The following is a 17,761-nucleotide window of genomic DNA, read 5'->3' as shown; positions in this document are numbered from 1 at the left end:
TATTGACTCACCGCCACTGGTTGCACCAAGGCAGAAAACAACAAATTATCATTCAGTGAGCAGAAATGAAAATTAATCTATATAACATGAAGTAAGATCGGAACTAAGAAAAATTTTGAACTGTATATGAACAACAAGAAATTAGAAGAAGTAAATAGCATGAAGTATCTTGGAATCATCATCGATAACAAATTTCAATTTAACCAACATGTAGATTATATAACTGGACAATGACTATCAGTGTTAATGCCACATAACTCTCTATGTACATTCTGTATGTCTTAAGCTATGCATTGACAGTCTTGGTTCATTTTCAACAAGAAAGCGACATCCATCATTCTTGCAGTGGACTCTTCAAATGTTAATATTAAATTGGTAAGTCATAAGATTGAACAATTTTTAACATTATTTATTGTATTTTATAAAAATCAAGATTTCTATATAATATTAATAATTATAGTTGTATAGACATATATAAATTTTCATACCAGTTACAGTAATCTACTCTTGATATCACTTGTGAAGTTCAGACCTGTCTTTGGGCAGTTGGTGCATAATAATTTGGAAGTAGTCTTTATTTGAACCATGTTAATATTTTTTATGACAGCAATTTGAGTGGCGTTTTCACAAAACTCGTTATCTACATTTTTTTCGATTTTGAGGTTTCAGCGTATCCTTATGTTTGTGGGTCAGGATAATCCAATGGTGTTATCAGAATTAAGCTAAAGTTGGTAAGTATATCAGTAAATTTATCTTGAAATAAAAGAGATTTTTCAAAACTCGGTATCTACAGTTGTGTATTTTAGGAAAGAGATATCTTGAAAAAAGGACGATTTTGTAGATAACGAGTTTTGTGAAAACGCCCCTCATTTATTTCGACATAATTTCTTTAGGTTCATTAATGTTCAACTGTGATTTATTAGAGAAACACTTTCGTGTTGCAAGTTATGAGCAGTAATCATACACTCCGCAGGCCCTCTCGTCCATACCACTGCCAGTTCTGTGATAATCTTGTCTCTCAGTAATTATGGAGTGTCAGTGAAGCATAGCTTTTCAAATTGCAGAGAATGAAACCTGAATATGCGTGTAATATAACAGATGTTGGAATATGGTTCCTTCGATATTTCTATGCACTTATGCATGTTTGTATATTTTTATCTCACCGTATAGACTACTCTGTAGACTGTTGAATTTTTATTTCAGCGTTGTTGATATAGTTGACAAAACTGAGTCATCAGCATGCGAGAGCAATGCTCACAAAGAAGAGGAATTGGAACAGCATTGCAGCTACGGATTCGACACCTCGATTGACGGTGACTTTAGCCACAATTCTCTCAGGTGTGATGTCTGTAATGAGGCTTTCCTAACATCGCAATCACTGAAACGTCATTTTCTTACTCATACTTTGAAAAAATCATTCAAATGCGATGTCTGTGGCAAGTGCTATTTGTGTCCTAGATATCTTAGAATTCATGCACGCTTACACACCGGCGAGATGCCATTTGAGTGTGGCTTCTGTGGAAAGACTTTCAGACAATTGGCGCATATGAAAATTCATGAACGTATACACACAGGCGAAAAGCCTTTCAAATGTAATGTCTGTGGAAAGAGTTTCCCTGAATCGGGGCGTTTAAAAAAACATGCACGCATACATACAGGGGAGATGCCATTTGAGTGTCACGTCTGTGGAAAGTCTTTCAGACATTTGGGGCATATGAAAATCCATCAACGCATACATACAGGCGAAAAGCCTTTCAAATGCGATGTCTGCGAAAAGAGTTTCCGAGAATCGGGGTGTTTGAGAAAACATGCACGCATACATACAGGCGAAAGGCCTTTCAAATGTAATGTCTGTGGAAAGAGTTTCCCTGAATCGGGGCGTTTAAAAAAACATTCATTTGTACATACAGGCGAAAGACCATTCAAATGTAATACCTGTGGAAAGTGTTTTTCCGAAAAGGGAACTCTCATGAATCACGTTCGCGTTCACACAGGGGAGAGACCATTCAAATGCGATGTATGTGGAAAGTGTTTCACTCAGTTGGCTTCTTTAAGGAATCATTTACAGACACATAGCGGCGAAAGTTCATAAGAACGCAATGTCTGTGAAATATGTTCCAGACGATCTGGATATCTGTAAACTCTGGCTGCATACCTACAGGGGACAGAACACTGAAATCCGATGCGTGAGAAGAATTATACTCACAATCTGGACAACTGAAACATTTCCTCATACACAATGGTGTCTGCAGAGAGAGGAGCTCCGAAACAAAAACCGATAAGTCCAGAAATCATAAATTTTCAGGAAAGTCGAAGAATAAAAAATAATGGAGATAATTATTACAGTTGTCTGAACACTATTTATTGATAAAATAAATAAAATAATAAAATTTATCAATAAATAGTGTTCAGACAACTGTAATAATTATCTCCATTATTTTTAATCTTCACTTATGAACACTTGTATTTTGACCTTTCAAGTATTTAATGAAGTCAAAGAACTTCTACGACTTTATTTTGTGGATAAAAAATTAACAGAAAACACTATTGTATGAACGACTCTTTTGGATATCGAAATGACTAGCGCAGAAAATCACTTGTTTCTAACTTAGGAATAATCACAACTTAAAAAAAAAATATGATGGACTTAACTTGTTTTGTTCCGTACGGATGGACAAAACGGGTTTTGAAACACGATAACGAAATACAAGTAATATTCTTTAGCAAGTCAAGATTACTAAATCAAAATTAACTCGTACATGTTATAGTGATTGTTAATGAATTAATGATCCAAAATTTATGCTTCATTGTCCTTCACAAGCAAATCAGAACACAAAAGTAAAGCTACATCATTCCACAACCTTCTTCCTCATCAAGACAATCACATCTTTCAAAAGAAAAGAAAAAACTTGTATCATTCCACAACCTTCTTTATCAAGATAATCACATCTTTCAAAACACAAAAGAAAAGACTATATCATTCTACAACCTTTTCCTCATCAAGATAATCACATCTTTCAAAACACAAAAGAAAAAGCTATATCATTCTACAACCTTTTCCTCATCAAGATAATCACATCTTTCAAAACATAAAAGAAAAAGGTATATCATTCTACAATCTTTTCCTCATCAAGATAATCACATCTTTCAAAACACAAAGGAAAAAGCTATATCATTCTACAACCTTTTCCTCATCAAGATAATCACATCTTTCAAAACACAAAAGAAAAAGCTATATCATTCTACAACCTTTTCCTCATCAAGACAATCACATCTTTCAAAAAACAAAAGAAAAAGCTATATCATTCTACAACCTTTTCCTCATCAAGACAATCACATCTTTCAAAACACAAAAGAAAAAGCTATATCATTCTACAACCTTTTCCTCATCAAGACAATCACATCTTTCAAAACACAAAAGAAAAAGCTATATCATTCCACAACCTTCTCCTCATCAAAACAATCACATCTTTCAAAATACAAAAGAAAAAAGTATATCATTGCACAACTTAATAATTGTAGGTTATTTTATGACGCTTTATCAACAGCTTAGGTTATTTAGCGTCTGAATGAGATGAAGGTGATAATGCCGGTGAAATGAATCCGGGGTCCAGCACCGAAAGTTACCCAGCATTTGCTCATATTGAGTTGAGGGAAAACCCCGGAAAAAACCTCAACCAGGTAACTTGTCCCGACCGGGAATCGAACCCGGGCCACCTGGTTTCGCGGCCAGATGCGCTGACCGTTACTCCACAAGTGTGGACGTTTGCACAACTTTCTTCGTCATCAAGACAATCACATCTTTCAAAAAGAAGAAAAAGCTAAATCATTCCAAAACAATCTCCTACTTTTTCCACGAGAGTAGTAGCTTTCGCATGCTTTCAACTTTGATGTAAATGTATTAACAGATCGCCTCTTTTCTCGAGACCGTTTTGACCTACGATCGCCACCCCGTCTTCCTTAATAGGCTTCCCAGCCAGTGTGGTGGATGCTATAGTGTTCAGTCGACATTGACTGATACCGAAAAGAGCACAAAATAATTTTGAACAGACTGGAATCTCTTCGTTATTGGCACCTCTTACCTATTATTATTATTATTATTATTATTATTATTATTATTATTATTATTATTATTATTATTATCATCCGGTCGTCAGCCGTCATGCTGAATGGTTGTGCTAGTGAGTAGCTGCTTGAGTTGCATAGTCAGTACCTCGCTGCTTGTATCGCTATGGCGCCAAGCAAGGATATCTGTACGATTTGTAATTCAGCCTTCTTTGGAAGACAAGTTTCTTAAATGTGCGGAACCCTGTGGCCTTCGATTTCATCTCGATTGCCTTAACATTGGCGAAGCAGAATTTGACATTTTCATGCAGAGAGGAAGTTCTTCTTATAAGTGCCGGAAATGTGTAAGTGTTTTGAAATCTTCGCAAGGAGACAACACACTAGTGAGATCCATTCAACCTGGGGAGAAGAAGGTGATCTCACCTACCCGTAAATTGGTTCTTCCGAACTTTCCATCGTCATATGATGGGCTTGCAGTTCAAATAGAAACAGTAAGACTTAATAGTGTCTCGCTATTGGACATGGTGAGTGATAGATTGGCTTATGTAAAGAATCTGGAGAAAGACATGAACGAGCTGAAAAGCGAAAATTTTGTTCTCAAAGAGCAGTTGTCGGAATTATTGTCTAAGGGTGGCTGCCCTTTATTCTCTAATTAAATTAATTCTACTAATTCTAAATCTACTAATTCTGTTCGGTCTAATGATCCCATTAAGAAGTCATGCAGAGAACAAAGCTGCTGACTACTCGCATACTTGCAATTCTGATGCGTCAGCAACAAGGAAGTCTGTGTCTACAACTCCTCTTGTTACAGTTAGACATAAGAGTCATTCCACGTCAAATCGCACAGCAATAAAACACGACCTTCTCGGAAATGGTGGAATTTTTTTTCATGAATTCCAGACATCAAATAAGGAGACCCGTTTTGTTTTATTTTCACAATTTTTAATTATTTGTGTAGTTATGACTATTTGAAGTTCCGCAAATTATGCACGCACTGTTGCAAAAACTCGCTTGGAACTCTGTGTCTACATATAATTGAGATTTGCGGTTTGGCGCATTTGAAAGACTAAATACAACACTTTTTATTACTTTAGGGTTATCGCAAATAAATTAAAAATTTTGCCTAATTTTTTAATCATTTATTTTTCAAAGTAAATTTATATATTATATAGCCAAGTTAAAAATCTGACTTGTTCCCTAATGTATTATATGTAAAGTACTGCATTTAGAAATGTGGGATCTGCACACATACATTTGTAACAATTTATTTTCCGGAGGCATGCTTGCGCTCTCGATCCCCAGCTAATGAACTGCTTGTGGCCGTGGGCTAGAAGGCTGCCCACACGAAATCCCCCGTTGCATATACGCCACACTTCAAAACATCAAATGATTAATACCTTGAGCAGAGCAGGTAGAAGAGAAAGTGACGATACTTCCACTAGTCCAGCGGTTCGTTGCAGAGCGGCGCTCGCTCTGCTTTCTGTTCTCAGTTTCAGGAGCGCTATTCGAGTCAATGCAGATGTTTTTAAAATACCCACTAGATAAAAGTATATTATAGTTTATCACAATATTTTACTTATTTAAAAAATGTAATACTACTACATTAACTACTCTTCAGTTATATCATACACTCCTGAATCGTAATTACGAGTATAATAACCAACGGTAAACTGGAACATTCTGTCAGCTTCAGAGAGAAGAACGCAAAAAAAAGTACAGCTTCGCAAAACTGAACATTTTTGTGTTGTTGTAAGTACATTTTGACACAAAATTATAGTTTTTGATTTACAAGGAAGTATAATATAATATATCAAATGGGACATTATATTTTCACCAATACTTTTTTAATACTGCCAGAGCGGGTAGAAGACGTTACTTCCTCTAGTTCAGTGGATCGTAGCCGAGTCGTGCTAGCCCTGTTTTCAGTGCCCAGTTTCAAGATCGCTATTCAAGTGAATGAAAAAGGTTTTAAAAATAACCCATTAGATAAGAATGTATTGTAAAGTACTTAGTTACAATATTTTACTTCTTTAAGAATGTAATATTATTATATTAACAAATTGTGAGTTATATAACACAACCCTGAATAGTAAATATAATAATTAACCTAAAAATGGAACATTGTGCCGGCTTCAGCCAGAAATACGCAAAAAAAAAAAAAAAGTACAGCATCGCAAAACTGAAAATTTTTATGGCATTATAAAGTACGCATTGACATGAAATTGTAGTTTTTATACACAAGAAAGATTGTAATATAATAAAGGAAACACTTTATCTTCACCAATAGTTTTTATCTACTATTTAGTAATTAGTTGCAGTTGTATCTGGTTTATACGTAATTCAGGGGAACAAAAAATATTACGTGCAACTTAGACTCATAAATTAAGCTTCGATATTATATCTATGCTAGTGTAAGTTTTGATCTCTTGAAATACCTAGGTTATTTTGTGTTTTGTAAAATTAAAACAATTTGGTAACACTGTATTAAGTAGTTGTATGCTACTTATTGGAGAATATTAAATTAACGACTTTTCCATGAGGTCTATTACTTTCTCATATGCTCGATTAGAAATCTCTTATGATGTGGAAACGTAATAAACAACTGTAATAAAATTGTAAACCAGATTAAGTTCTAGCCTAGATGCAAAGTAGAATTATACTGTACTTTGGTTACCGAAATAACTTTTACGTTAATTACGACTAAAGTGCTATTATTAGAAATAAAATAATTAATAATTAAACATGTATATTTAATGAAGTAGAAGCTAGGTGCTTGGATTCAATTAGGAGTTCACAATTAGCATTTTAATACAGCACATTTTTTAACCGGCACATAGATTGAAAAATCTTCACATGTAGAAAGTCTATGGTAAACATCACAAGATAATCATTTTCTAATTCCAAAATATCGCTCTAGAGGATCCTAGTTAATTTTTTTCTGTCTGAATATATTTAAATCTGCTATCCCACAAGAATTAATATATTTCGCTAGTGCTCTGAATTGTCACTCTAAATAATTCAAGGGTTCTTTCTTAGGCAAACGTGTTCTTTATATTGTCAATTACGTGTAATATATTTTCTAAAATCGTGTAGTGCTAGAATCCTTTGTACAGGGCAGACTAGGGAGTCTTTGAGTTCAACGTATCTGCATGGTCGTTCATTCACCTTTGAATTCTTTTGTATTTTCACTTTCCTCGAACCCATCACAGTTTATGACTCTAAAAAAATGTATCGATTTTGAAAAACTCAGACTAAACAGCTGAAATGCTGGTCTGGAGTTCATTCACTGGAAGGAATTACGGTCAATGTAGCTAGACATAATTTTGGGCATTCAGGTGTGGAGTAATGGTCCATAAATGCATACAAGCGCATGATCACCTAAGGTGTTCTTCTTATTTTCGGGTGTCACATCCAATTATTTTTTACTCGGATATTTAACGATGCTGTATCAACTGCTGGATTATTTAGCGTCAATGGAATTGGTCATAGCCAGATGGTACTTGGTAAGGATACATTGTTATGAGAACGGATTGATGTCCTCTTCGTTGGATATTTTCTCTTTTCTTTTTTTAAGATATTGAGGCAAGTTTGGGAAAATATGTGTTATGGCATACGGTTTTGGTCGCCAGTTCTTGCGTGGAAGTCCTACCTCTTTACTGGCAATAATAAATTTATCGGCTCTTACAATCAAAAGTCGCCCTGGGTAGCGCAGTTGATATAGCGCTGGCTTCCAATGCTCGAGGTTGCGAGTTCGATCCCGGCCGAGATCGATGGCATTTAAGTATGTTTAAATGCGACAGGCTCATGTCAGTAGATTTAATGGCATGTAAAAAAAACTCCTGTGGGACAAAATTCCTACACACCGGCAAAGCTGATATAACCTCTGCAGTTGCGAGCGTCGTTAAATAAATCATAATTTTTAACAATCACAATCAAAACCGCAGAAAAATGGATATCACAGATATAAGAACGAGCATACAGTTTTCTGTGTTCGTGGAATTGCTCTACACCACTTCTGAAAAATAGTCTAGTCTATGGATGGATAAAAGAAAGTCTCATCCTTACAGATTATAGAATATCTATAATTGGATTTACATCAAGAACAAAACAATTAGGCTTATTACTACTCGCTCACATAAACGGCACAATAAAAATCACCCGAACACCACAAGAAATATCTTCTTAATTCCATAGCAGAACGAGTTCTACATCCTCTGTCCACAGTATTAAGAGGAAAACTGCAATCTTAGAACGATCGCCACGCCAATGTTTCGCTCAGTTGCCGCGGCGACACTAGGGGGTTTAAAAGTCCCATTAGACCCTTCCCGAGTTACCACACTTTCTATTCTAAACGCTCTGCCTTAAGGAACAGTAAATATGTTATCTAAAGTTATTTTATTATTGTCAGCTCAGCTGAGAGAGGGAGCCCTTCACAATTCTGTATGTTTATACTGTAATATAGCCAAGTGTTTAATGATAGCAAGGCTGGGTAAGGCAGTAAAGTTTATGACAGTAAACAGATGGTAGGAGACAAAATATATAAGAGAAAAATAATCAGTCAGGGTTTGAATTTCATGGAGTGGCGTGACTTCTTTACAACATTAGTGACAGCAAAGATCGCGTAATATATAACAAGTGGTTAAATCCATTTACCTTCCTAATCACGCTTTTAAAAAGAAAACTACACTAAGACGCGTAAGTCCCGATTTTTTGATAAAGTTCAATTTAAAGGAGTCTTTGAATGTGCGAATATTGATTCTTTCCGTAAAAAATCTATCAACTTCCGGATAGGTCAGGTGAAATTATATGTGAAGCCGGTAGTTCTTGTGATATTAATAAACATGAATCAAATGAAAGTGCGGACAGAGAAAGTGATTATCCCAGTTCTTCTTCTAGCAGTTATATCGATACAGCGCTAGAAATCAGTAATATTCAGGAATTAAACAAGAGTTTGATGTCAATAGAATCCCTTATCAAGAAAGGAAAACTGCAACAAAAATGATACCTCGTGAAAAGTTTAAAAAAGTAAAAGGCTTCCTAGCAAGTAAAGTTTTTCATGTAGAAGATGCATCATCATCCCTTCAAAAGTCGCCCATATTCTATTTTTGACGTAATGCAAAGAAAATGTACAACCTGAGAATTACATAGTTATTACAGACTTATCTGAAAATCATTCATTTATAATAGCCTACAAGATTCAGTTCAAATTGTGCATTGGAACAAATGCCAAGCCACAATACATCCTTTCGTAGTATATTTCAAAGAAGATACAGAAATTCGTCACAAAAATATTGTTGTACAGAAATTCTTCACAAAAATATTGTTGTCATCTCAGAAAGCATGAAACATGACACCAATTCCTTTCACTTTTTTCAATCCGAAGCAATCAATTTGTTTAAGCAAGAATTCAATGATATTAAAAAAATCATCTACTTTTCCGATGGAGCAAGTTCACAATACAAAAACAAAAAGAATTTTAAAAATAATTGCTTACATGAAGACGATTACGGAATTAGCGCCAAATGACACTTCTTTGCAACATCGCATGGTAAAGGTCCATGTGATGGCATTGGAGGAACTGTTAAAAGACTTGCCACAAGAGCCAGCCTACACAAGATCCTATAACAACACCAAAAAAAACAAAAAACGGTTTGATTGCTCACAAAAAAAACATTTATAACATGTAATTTATATTTTGCCCATTGAATAAGCACAAAAACCACACTGAAAATTTGCAGGCCAGATACCACAATCTAAAACCAATAACTGGTACATTAAAATTACATTCTTTCACTCCGTTGTCAGAAACTGAAGATTTAGTAAAACAATTTTCTTATTGAGAAAGAATGTAGGCGAATGAAAATTTGAAGTGTAGTGTGAGTGAAAACAAACGTTTAAAAAGAATAATATACAAATATACTGGGTGTAATGTTGCAACGTTCACTCGATTATCCAGCGCCAATTAACCTCCCAGTGTGCTTCTACACTTCCCGTCCACTGCTGCTGCACCGACCACTACACATTGTTTCGTAAGTAATTAAATTTTGATTACACTATTGGAGATCCCTTTGTGATTTTTTCTGGAATTATTAAGAATACTTCAGTGCACCTAGTAGGCATTTTTTTAGATTTTTAATACGGCTATTTCACATTGATATCTAACTTTTAAAAATTGAATCATAAAGAAAATATTTGTAATAATTATATTAAAATTAATTAGTAAATATTTAACAAAAGATAGTACTTTAAGCTTTTAAATGCATTTTTTCAAAAAATGTTTAACATCAATATCGTCAGAAATATGACGCTTTAAATGTTGCATTGTGCGACATTTTTAACGAATTTTAGCATGCAATATTTTAAAAACATGTGGACTTAGGAGGAAATAAAAATACACTTGTTGGTTTATTAGACCCATAGAGCTGTTAAAAAAAAATATAAACGCAATCAGAAATATGAACGTCAAAATTTGTATAATTTTGTGCGATATGACGTGGAATGACTCATAACAATCTTGAACTGAATCAGGGGAATGCTTCAACTTCTACCAACGAATCCGAAGGTTTTCAATTGGTATCTCATAAAAAATATAAAAAAAAGAGAACCTAAAGTTGGAACATTGGCCACGAGCAAGATTGAAATGGCCCCTGAGAGAATTAAAACTAAATCTCTATTTGTTTCGAGATTTAGCTCCAAAGTCAACACAAACAATATAGAGGACTCTCTGAAGAATCAACTTCAGCTAAGATCTCTCACTGTAACTAAACTAAATATCAATCATATTCTTCCTTTCACATCACTGTTGATGTGAGGGATTTTGATTCCATTAACAATCCTGCAGTTTGGCCTGCACGTTGCCTAATTGCACCTTTTGATGGTAAACTAAGCCTGAGCAGCATTTTACGCCAATTCGAATACTCCGTTGATTCTCAGGGAAATGCCTCTTAGTCCTAGTCTTGCTCGCTTTCACTTTCAATGTTCAGTTCTAGTAATCATCTTGAGGTTTTCTACTAAAATATTCGTGGACTTAATATTAAAGTTGATGAAATTTTTCAAAATATAGTGAGTAATAATGATCTCATTATCTGTCTCACTGAAACATGGTTATCTGAGTCAGTTATTAACTCAAATTTATTTCTTAATAATTATACTGTGTTTCGTGCAGGCAAACTGTTTGAAGACACTAACAAAAAAAGAGGTGGTGATGTCCTAACAGCAATTAGCAACCAGTTACCTTTTACAAGTAGGCGTTTTGACTTAGAAATTATTAGTGAATGCGTTTGGGTTTGAAATTAGAATGACTGATGGTTTTAATCTGTTAATTGGTAACCAATACTTCTCTCCTGATACAGATCACATTCACTTAAAATCTTATCTTAATTTTCTTGAAAAATATCTTGACACTCATAATTTTAGAATAGTAATCCTTGGTGATTTCAGTACTCCTGGTATGGACTGGTCAACTGGTTTTAATCTTAATGGCACTCATTATTACTCTAAAATTAAGGCTAAGGATTTATATTCCTCGTCCTGCCTTCTTGGATTAAATCAAATTAACTCTACCGTTACGAGTAAAAATCTTCTTGATTTGGTTTTTACTAATGTCAATAAGAGTACAGTTAATCTTGCCAATCACTCTCTAGTTTTAGAGGATATTTATCATCCATCTATCTCTATTTATATTGAAGTAAATTTATCGTTACCGGAACACTGTCAAATCATTTCATATTTAAATTACTCTCAAAGTGATTATCTGAATCTTTATTCTAGTCTATACAATTATGATTGGACTAGCATATATCAGACTACTGATGTAAACATTGCTGCAAATTCCTTGTCTCAAATTATAAGCAATGCTATATCTCTTTGTGTCCCTGTCACCTTTGTTAAAAAATCGTACTATCCTAAATGGTTTTCAAACCAATTACGTGAGCTTATTAAGAAAAAAAAAATAAAGCTCATAAAAATTACAAAAAATATGAAACTGATCATCATTATCAATTTTTTTATAATTTTAGAAAACAAAGCAAAGCTATGATTAAATCCGATAAATTCAAATGGTTACAATCAATTGATGATAACCTAAAGCATGAACCAAATAAATTTTGGAAATATGTAGAAACTTTTCGAAAAACGAATAGCAATCCCACAGAATTATTAATAAATGGCGTTCACATCACCGATGAAAAAGAAATTGCAAATGCATTTGCTAGTCAATTTAAATCTGTTCAACAAAATTGTAAGTCTAATTTCATTACTTATGATTCTAATATTACTGACTGTTTGCCCCTGCCTAAAATTACATTCGATGATGTAACTAAAGTCATTAAAAAGCTAAAGCGTAATAAATCTAAAGGTACAGATAGCATTTCTAATTTTATAATCAAGGGTTGCTCTAATATTCTCATACCCATTTTAACTTTTTTATTCAATCTTAGTTTAAAAACAGGAATTTACCCATCACTTTGGAAGGAAGCAGCCATTATTTTAGTTTTTAAAAATGGTAATAAAAACATTGTTACTAATTATAGACACTTTTCTATCCTAAACAATTTTTCTAAAATTTTAGAAAAAATGATTCACAAACACATTTCATTTTATGTCAAAAATAAGATCAATTCGGCCCAGCATGGATTTACTAGAGGGAAATCTACTACTACTAATTTAGTTTCCTATCTCAATCTCATAATGCCTGCTGTTGAAAATCAAGGTCAAATTGAATCAATTTATTTTGATTTCAGCAAAGCATTTGATGTTGTTCCTCACAAAATTTTATTAAATAAATTAAGTAATTTTGGTCTCTCCACGCTATATGTTAATTGGTTTGAAAATTATTTAACAGATAGACAGTCTTGTGTTCGACTAGGTAATTCTCTCTCGGTTCCATTTAATAGTTTATGCGGAGTTCCTCAAGGGTCTACATTGGGACCTCTCCTATTTTTATTATTTATAAATGATATAAGTTAAAGAATAAGTTCTAGCTGCCTTTTATTTGCGGATGATCTCAAAATCTTTCGTAAAATTAATAGTTCGGTTGATTGTCAAATTCTTCAAAATTACATTAATTCAAATTCACAATGGTCTGTTGAAAATGGAATGAAAATTAATCAATCCAAAACTTTTGTTATTTCCTTCTCACGGAAAACTACTTCCCAAAAATTTAATTATTCTCTTAGTAATGTCGTAATTACTAAGAAAGATTGTATTAGAGATCTTGGTGTCTTACTTGATTCAAAATTATATTTCCATGATCATGTGCAATATATTTATACCCATTAATTAAGAATGCTTTGTTTAATTACATCTACATATATCTCATTATAACTTATTCTTTTTCTACTCCTATGTGTGTATTAATTTTATACTATACATTGGTTAGATCCAAGCTTGAATATGCATGTGTTGCGTTGAACTCCATTACTTCCACTGACTCGGCTAAATTGGAGAATATTCAAAGAAAATTTATTTCCTTGTGTTCTTATAGATTTTTACCAAATTCCGATTATAAATATGAGATTAATTGCAAATATTTCAATTCCAGTTCCGTAGTTTGTTTACTAGACGTCAGGATCTTGATTATTTATTTTTTGTAAAGTCATTAAGGGTGATATTGATTGTCAATCATTCATAAGCAATATCAGTCTTCGTATTCCTGCTAAGGGTTTAAGATTTCATAAAATGTTTTATGATAGGAATTCTAAATCTCTCTCTCCGGTCTGCAGATGTATTAAGTATGCTAATTTGCATGGATTGAACTTGGATCCATTTAATGTGTAGTATATCTTTTGAGTTTTTATGTCAGTTTTATTAATTTATGTCATTTGTTAAGATATGTATCATACTATTCTTGTCAATTGCATATCTTTACAATATTACTTATATTATTCCAGTATTCATTTATATGATTTCATTAATTCATTTGTAATTCATTCTATTTAATTGCCATTATTTTAATTATCTCACTGAACTAATTTTAATAATTATTTGTGCTATTTATTTTGTTGCATTTGGTCAATTGATTTATGTAGACTATTATATTGATTGTATTTCATCTCACTGCCATTTTCAATCATTCATTCTAATCATCATTTTTTGTTGTTTTGTTTGTTTGTTTGTTTTTTTTTGTATCTTGTGCTAAACTGTAAATGATCTTGTGCTGTTGTTTTGCACGTTAATATTTTAAATAAATAAATAATTAAAATAAATATATTATTATTATTATTATTATTATTATTATTATTATTATTATTATTATTATAGTCGCTTTAACAACTTAGTCATATCGTGACTTATAACCACTTGTAACATTGAATCGGGTATCTTTAGGATGATATCTTTGATGTGCCCTGGATTTCGAAAACTTAAAATCCATCGACCTGAGCCGGGATTGACCCCCGCAATCTTTAAGTTCATTGGCGGGCACACTACCAATGTGCTACCCAGGCCGGCAATAATATTTCTGAGATGCTTACAAATGCATAAATTATTATCTAAGCTATCGTGGTCATGATAACTTCATTAATAAACTCTCTTACAGTATATCTTAGGACAAGACTGTTCAATTTTCCGGAATCCGGTTTTTGGTGACGTTGCCTCTTTGTGGATGAAAGAGACATCAACGAAGCAAGAAGCTTGTCTTGTTCCACTTTGTTGTGATGTGCATAATAGTACATTATACAACGAGCCTATAATGAAGGTAATTAAGAAGTGAGTATGGATATTTATAAAACGAGCGCAAGCGAGTTTCATAATTTTCATACGAGCTTCTTAATTACCATTATAGGCGAGTTTCATACGACGTTTTATGCTCGACCATATTTCTAACTTGATATTATTCATTTTTTAGCAATGTCCCGTATGTTGTGAGATGTGCGCAGACGCGAAAGTATTGATTTTTTCCGAGGAACAGATGTCCACATTGACCTTGCTAGGCCATAAGAACCTACAGAGATAACATTGACATTAAATTAGACATTGAAAAACGAGATGACAAATTGAATTTATTTGAATATTATTTACAATTAACGCTAATTATTATAGTAACAGAACATAACCTTCTGCGACAGTATTCGATTTCCAGCCTCCGTGACTTTTCGGTAATTCTCTTTCGATTGCATATCCGAGAATAGTCGATACTTGCGGTTTTATAACGGTAGAAAGCTGACCTGTCATTGGCTGAACAGTTGTAACCTGAGCCGTCATTGGCTGGGAGACCTGACCTTTAATGTGTAGATGTACTTTAATGACATGCATTAAAGGTCTGCTACCAGGTGTATAATTACTACATTTCGGCATGATCGAGCATAAACTCTTTTATAAAACTATATGCGGGGATCGAACAGCATTTGAAGCGCCCTTCCTTGTGACTACAGGAAGGTTCAAATCCCATGAGACCAGGATTCTTATCATCAGGGAAAGGATTTATATGTAAATACATATTTACTTATAAAGCTAATATAATTTATATTTTGCATTATCTTTATGTTTCACAATGTGTAGGGTTGAAAAATCCTACTTTTATTTTCCATATTTTTCCATATTTTAGAGTTTAGTACATATTTTCGTTAATTTCCATATATTTTCCATATTTCATATAAAACAGTCCATATTATATTAGGTTTAACAATAAAACAAAACAAAATTCCATTAACTTTTAAAAATACATTTCAACAATAGAGATTTAAACACATGTTCAGTAATCCCTTTAACATCAGAGTTATTTGAAAATTAGCAGTCCTATCAACAATGGGAAAGTAAGTTACAAAACTGTATTAATTTAATTTAAAATTTTTAACAGACTTCAGTTGTGCAGCTCAACAGTTAAATGCCAGTCAGAGTACACATAGGTTCAGTTTTGTAAATCATACTATAAAGACGGTAAATATGCCAAAAGTACGTCATTCAGTCAATTTAAAATCAAAACTAACAAGTTACATTTCAGAATTTAAAGAAGATGGTTTATCAACTGACAATAAAATATTATTTTGTAATTTGTGTCAGTGTGCAGTATCATCTACACAAAAGTTCCTGGTGCAACAACACATTACAACTAGTAAACATCAGGCCAACAAACAACTAAATTCCAAGCAGAGACAATTGTTTTTAACACAACCAACAACATCGAATGTAAGATCTGAGTTTAACATCGACCTGTGCCGTTCTCTCATCTCTGCTGATATTCCTCTCTACAAACTAAAGAATAAGGTCTTCAGGGAATTCCTTGAAAAATATACTCAACATACAATCCCGGATGAGTCAACACTTAGGAAGACGTATGCTCCATCCATCTACGATGAGACAATACAGAAGATAAGAGATGAAATTAAAGATAGTTCAATTTGGGTTTCCATTGATGAGACTCCCGACAAAGAAGGTAGACTTGTTGGTAATGTAGTTATCGGTTTGTTAAGTGAACAATATTCTGAACGAATTCTTTTACATTGTGATGTTCTAGAAAAGTGCAATAACAAAACTATAGTTAAACTGTTCAACGAAGCTATGGGTATCCTGTGGCCAAAGGGTATTATGTACGATAATGTGTTATTCTTTATTAGCGATGCTGCCCCTTATATGGTCAAAGCTGGACAAGCATTATCTGTTGTATATCCTAAATTGACTCATTTTACTTGTGTGGCGCATGCATTTCATCGTGTGGCAGAAGTGGTCAGAGACAATTTCCCTAAAGTAGATTTGTTGATTTCATCAGTGAAAAAAGTATTTCTCAAAGCTCCCAGTAGAGTTAACGTGTTGAAAGAAATGTACCCTGAAATTCCATTGCCACCAAAGCCAATTTTAACTAGATGGGGTACATGGCTAGAAGCAGTTGAATATTATGCCGAACATATAGACTCTATTAACAATGTTCTCCTTGCATTGGACTCTGAAGATGCAGTCTCAATTGATACTGCGAAAACAGTTACCTGTGACATAAGTGTGAAGAATGACTTAGCTCACATTCAGCATACATTTTCATGCATCATAAAAACGCTCAAAAGTCTCCAAATTAGGCACCTTTCACTATCTGAAAGTTTTGAAATTATAAATAGTACTGTGGAACAACTGAATCGTGGTAGAGGTAAAGTTGCAGATGCAGTAAGAACTAAGGTGGACACTGTACTTTCAAAAAACCCTGGATATGAAGAACTACAAAAGGTTGTTGCTGTGATGAGTGGTGAATCAACAGTGAAGATTAACTTGGACTTATCCCCAGCAGACATTGTGAAATTGAATTATGTACCAGTTACTTCTTGTGACGTCGAACGCTCTTTTAGTCAGTATAAATCTATCCTCAGAGACAATAGAAGAAGATTCACTTTTCAGCACTTGAAAGAAATGTTTGTAACCTATTGTTATGGTAACAGACAATAAAAATTGTGTTTTGTTGAAACTACATTGGAAGATAAGGTACGTCCATTATATTTTTTGTTTAGTTTGATTAAAATGTACCAATATTTAACGTACATAGTCATTTTTTTATAATTTTAAGTCCATATTTAATTCCATATTTTGGTAAAAATCCATATTTAATTCCATATTTTGGTAAAAATAACTACATATATATTTACATATTTCATATATTTTTAGTCCATATAAATCCGTTCCCTGCTTATCATTATATCTAGAATAAACTAGAGGAGTCGTTTATGTTTCATGTCGTTTTTACGAACACTTTTAATCAGGACAACATTATTTTCAT

At 33.3% G+C, this 17,761-nt stretch overlaps 1 protein-coding gene across 1 annotated transcript in view; it reads left to right on the top strand.

Moving 5' to 3' along the window:
- Nucleotides 1–2,340, top strand: part of LOC138692580 (oocyte zinc finger protein XlCOF6-like) — a 31,036-nt gene extending 28,696 nt beyond the window's left edge. Inside the window, exon 4 of the mRNA XM_069815577.1 lies at nt 1,204–2,340. Within this exon, the coding sequence (XP_069671678.1) occupies nt 1,204–2,092 (889 nt within the window). The 3' untranslated portion in view covers nt 2,093–2,340. The remainder of the gene's footprint in view (nt 1–1,203) is intronic.
- Nucleotides 2,341–17,761: the final 15,421 nt, after the last annotated feature.

Source organism: Periplaneta americana, chromosome 17, assembly GCF_040183065.1.
Source record: "Periplaneta americana isolate PAMFEO1 chromosome 17, P.americana_PAMFEO1_priV1, whole genome shotgun sequence".
Lineage (NCBI taxonomy): Eukaryota > Metazoa > Arthropoda > Insecta > Blattodea > Blattidae > Periplaneta > Periplaneta americana.
Note: the sequence above shows the minus strand (reverse complement) of the source record. Positions and strands in the feature narration are given on the sequence as shown.